Source organism: Ursus maritimus, unplaced genomic scaffold, assembly GCF_017311325.1.
Source record: "Ursus maritimus isolate PB19 unplaced genomic scaffold, ASM1731132v1 scaffold_25, whole genome shotgun sequence".
NCBI lineage: Eukaryota > Metazoa > Chordata > Mammalia > Carnivora > Ursidae > Ursus > Ursus maritimus.
The window spans coordinates 29,972,071-29,975,954 of record NW_024425008.1 but is presented as its reverse complement, the minus strand read 5'-3'; the positions used below and the strand labels follow the sequence as shown (position 1 = coordinate 29,975,954).

The 3,884-nt window shown below is 66.6% G+C and overlaps 1 protein-coding gene across 1 annotated transcript; it reads right to left on the bottom strand.

The window, feature by feature from the left end:
• Window positions 1-271: 271 nt before the first annotated feature.
• On the bottom strand, window positions 272-2,398 carry CCDC177 (coiled-coil domain containing 177). Its single transcript, XM_040641277.1, has one exon. The coding sequence runs from the start codon at window positions 2,396-2,398 to the stop codon at window positions 272-274; it is 2,127 nt and encodes a 708-aa protein (XP_040497211.1).
• Between the last annotated feature and the right edge of the window lie 1,486 nt (window positions 2,399-3,884).

Genomic DNA, 3,884 nt, shown 5'->3' with positions numbered 1-3,884 from the left:
CCAAAGACACACTGGGAAGCTTGGCAAGGGCCGCTGCGGGAGCCACCAAGACGTGGTTAAAGATTGTGCTATGTCATTTCCAAATGAAGTTCGTTTTGTAAAAGGCGGTGGGCTGGCAAGTCATTCTGTTTTCTCGTTGCTTCGTTGGTCGGGAGCCTGGCGAGGCCGCGGCCCTGGGTGGCGACCAGAGACTTCCACAGTCTGGTCATAAAGGCCAAGGGGAAGGGCCTGCAGGGCTGAGCGTGGCAGCCTGGGCAGCTCAGGGCGGCGGTCATTTGCGGTCCAGGCTGGCGTGCAGCTGGGCTTCCCGCACCATTCGGTCGAAGGAGCGCGTGTTGGTCTCCTCGCGTACCTTCTCCCGCACGTGGAAGGAGGCCCTGGCTGTGGAGCGGGCGGTCTCCAGTGCGCTCCGCCGCTCTCGAGACAGCTGCTCGCTACGCTCCAGCTTGCGCCCGATGGCCTGCAGCAGCTCCCGCCGGCGGCAGTCCTCATCCCTCTCCACCTTCTCCTTATTGGCGCGCTGGGTTCGTTCCTTCTCCATCCGGCTCTGGCCCACGCGCCGCGCCTTCTGCTGCACAGCTTCCTCGGCTGCCTGCGTCGCGTGCTGCAGCCGCCGCTCCCCCACCCGGGCCAGCGCCTCCAGGTGCGCCTGGTGCTCGCGCTCTTTGCGCTCAGCCACCTCCTTGGCCCGCCGGCCCTGCAGTTCCTCTCGCCGGGCCCGCTCCCGCAGCTCGCGGGCGCGCTGCTCCACCAACTGCTCGTAGTTCTCCTGCGCGCGGCCCAAGCTGGCCTCCAGGGAGCTTCGCAAGCCCTCTCGGTCCGCGCGCTCCTGCTGGGCCCGGCCTTGCAGCAGGGCCTCGTGGCGCGCCCGCTCCGCCCGGCTCAGCTCCCGCTTCTCCCGCTGCAGCTGGCCCTCCTGCCGCTGCTTGGTGCGCGCCGCGCGCTGAGCGCGCTCCCTGCGGACCAGCTCGGCCCGCTCGCGCCCTTCCTGCAGGCCCTCCTCCCGCTGCTTCAGGTTCTGCTCCTGCTGCAGCTTCCGCAGCCGATCCTCCCGGGCCGCGCGCTCGACCCGTTCCCTCCGCAGCAGGCCCTGGCGTTCCGCCAGCTCCCGTCGCCGCTCCTCACTGCGCTCGCACTGCCGCTGCCGCCTACGTGCCTCCTCGCGTTCCTCGCGCCCCCGACGGCCGCGCCGCTCCTCCACCTGCGCAGCCCAGGCCCGGCGGCCCTGCTCCAGGGCACGCTGCTTCTCCCGCTCCTCGCGCTCCCGCCGCTGCTCTGCGCGCACACGCTGCTGTTCCCACTGGCCGTGGGCCGCGGCGCGCTGCTCCAGCAGCAGGCGCTCCTCCTGGTGGCGCGCCAGCATCAGTGCCGCGATCTTTCGGTCGCGATTCGGCACCCCCCGCAGGCCCCGCTCGGCGCGCACTTGGCGCACGATGCGCTCCACGTGCTGAGCCGTCTGTGGAGAGTGGCTCAGGTCACCCAGGCTGAAGCTGCGGCCGGTGAGCGGCGCCAAGGCCAGGGCGGAAGGACGGCCCAGGGGATTGGGGGCGGAGGACGCGGAGCCCGCGGGGCAGCTGTTCCTGGCCGAGGCCCGCGGATGCCAATGCAGCTCCCGCAGGCTCTCCCCGCTGTAGGAAGACGACGATGCGCCAGACTCGGAACTGAGGGCGCCCTCGCGCCGGCGGGACAGCGAGTCTAGCGAGTGGCTCTTCCTACCTGCCCGCGAAGCCACGGGAGGTGGTTGTGTCCGGGCCGGAGACGGGCTGGAAGAGGCCTTGCGGGCGGCACGCGGCGCGGGCGAGGCCGGGAGGCTGGCGCTGCTGCAGCTGCTGCTGCTGCCGCCCGCGCTGGGCACCGAGGCGGCAGTGGCCGCGGGCCCTAGAGGCGTGAAGAGGCGCCGCTTCTCCTCGCGGACGATGCGCTCACGCTCGGCCCGGCACTGCTGCAGCTTGGCACGCCGCTCCGCCTCGTAGGCCTCATACAGGCCGGTGGCCACTCGCATGGAGCGGCCCGGGGCCTCGCGCACCAGGTCTGCCAGGGCCCTAGGCAGCAGCTCCACCGGCTTGACCGCGCAGCGGGCACAGGCCTCCAGCGAGCGGGGACTGGTCAGCACGTAGCGGCTGCCCTCGGCCTCCGGACAGTCGAAGTTGAAGAGGTCCAGGTGCAGCAGCGGAGACTGCTCCCGCCGCCCGCCTTCTTCCGCTGTGCTGGGGACTTCAGCCTTGCGGGGCGCCACCGCCGAGGCCGAGGCGGAGGCCGAGGCGGAGGCGGAGGCCGAGGAGGCGGCGGGCTGCTGGGCGCCAGGTGCATCGGGGGCCACAGATGCGGCGGCTGCGTCCCCCCCCGAACCTTCAGGCTCGTCTCCCGCCTTCTCCTCTTCCGGCACGGGGTCCACCATGGCTGAGCCCTGTCCTTTTGCGGAGTCGCTGCGGAAAACAAGGTAGGGACACCGAGGAATACATGAGAGCAGTTCCCCCGCCCCATTCATATACACCCCCTCCCAACTTAATCTGCTTTGGGATTAGGCTCAGAGGCCTGGTGGAACGTAAATCATAATACCAATGCCCTGAAAACTCAGGCGGGGGCTGCGGGGGTGAGAGGGGGCGGGAACTGGTGCAACGAGAAAAGCCTCAACCTTCCTCAGCCGGGGTGTGCGGGGCAGGGGCCTGGGACCCGGCTCCCCAGGCGTCTGGCCCACTGGATGCATCTCCTTGCTGCTGCAAGTTAAGATGAAAAGATCGCGGGGCAGGCGGTAGCGGGCCAGGGAGGCGGTGGAGGATTCCAGGAGGATTAGTGTATTTGTTTGTAGCTTAGGCGGGGAAGGGGATGCAGCTTTGCAGGAACAAAAAAAAGAAGATGCCTGTTCATCCTCAAAGTGCATTGCTGCGAGGACCCCATTTGCCTAGGGAAGAAGTTTATTTGGGATTAGGCTCAAAGGCCCTGTGACTTGTGTGATTAAATTTACATGGTGTATACTATATGATTTCCCCCTGCCGAAGGAGACCCAGGCCCGGGGTCCGGGGCTGATGAATGGGCTGAAAGAAATGCCTCAATTATAAGAGGCCCCCCGGGAGGGGTGTTCGAGTCTTGTTCTGTCTTTTGGGCAGGGCTTGCTGGGAGCTATGCCCGTCTCCCCTACCCCCACCCCCGGTGTTTGCTGGGGATGGAGAAGGCTCCTGGGTCCTCTCAAATGCACCCGGTCCCCTCCGAGTCTGAATGTGCTAAAGGCACCATCCACCCCAATCTAGGCTCGGACACCTGCCCCCGAATGCCTCCGAGTCCTCCCTACCGTATCCCAGCGAGGTGGGCTCTGGGGACTCAGCTAGCCCGGCCACGCCAGTGCCCGCGGCTCCCGGGTCTCCCGGCGGGTACACTCACCGCACGTCCCGGGCTCGGGCCCCGCGCCGAGGGCTTTTGTTCGCAGCTCGCCGCTCTCCCTTGCGCGTCTTCAATCCCGGCGCCCGCGGGGTCGGTTTACTGCCGGCTGCAGCCGCGGTAGGAGCCCCAGCTGCCACCGCAGCCACCGCCAGCGTCTCTCCATGGGGCCCGCATGCATCCCAGACGCTACCTACACACGGGAGGGGGAGTGCGACAAGGTCTCCCTAAAATAACGCGGCTCTGCTCCCTTCCGTCACACTGATTCTTGAAAAAGGAAGCTGGGTTCCATCGCTGCTGCATCCCTCGCGGTCTCTCCAACGGTGAAGGTACCGCAGGTCTGGCGACGCCCCCGGCGCCTCCTGGTGGACATTCAAGGGTGTTGGTTTGTTTGCTTAGAGGGCGAAGAAGAGAAATAGATATATATTTGGTGGAGTTGGATATATATGCGTTTGGTGGAGATGGAGATCTATCCATCTCCATATATATATATGCATATATATATATAT

Excerpts from the sequence above, each read along its gene's own strand:
- CCDC177 (XM_040641277.1), bottom strand. The coding sequence starts at position 2,398 with ATGGTGGACCCCGTGCCGGAAGAGGAGAAGGCGGGAGACGAGCCTGAA.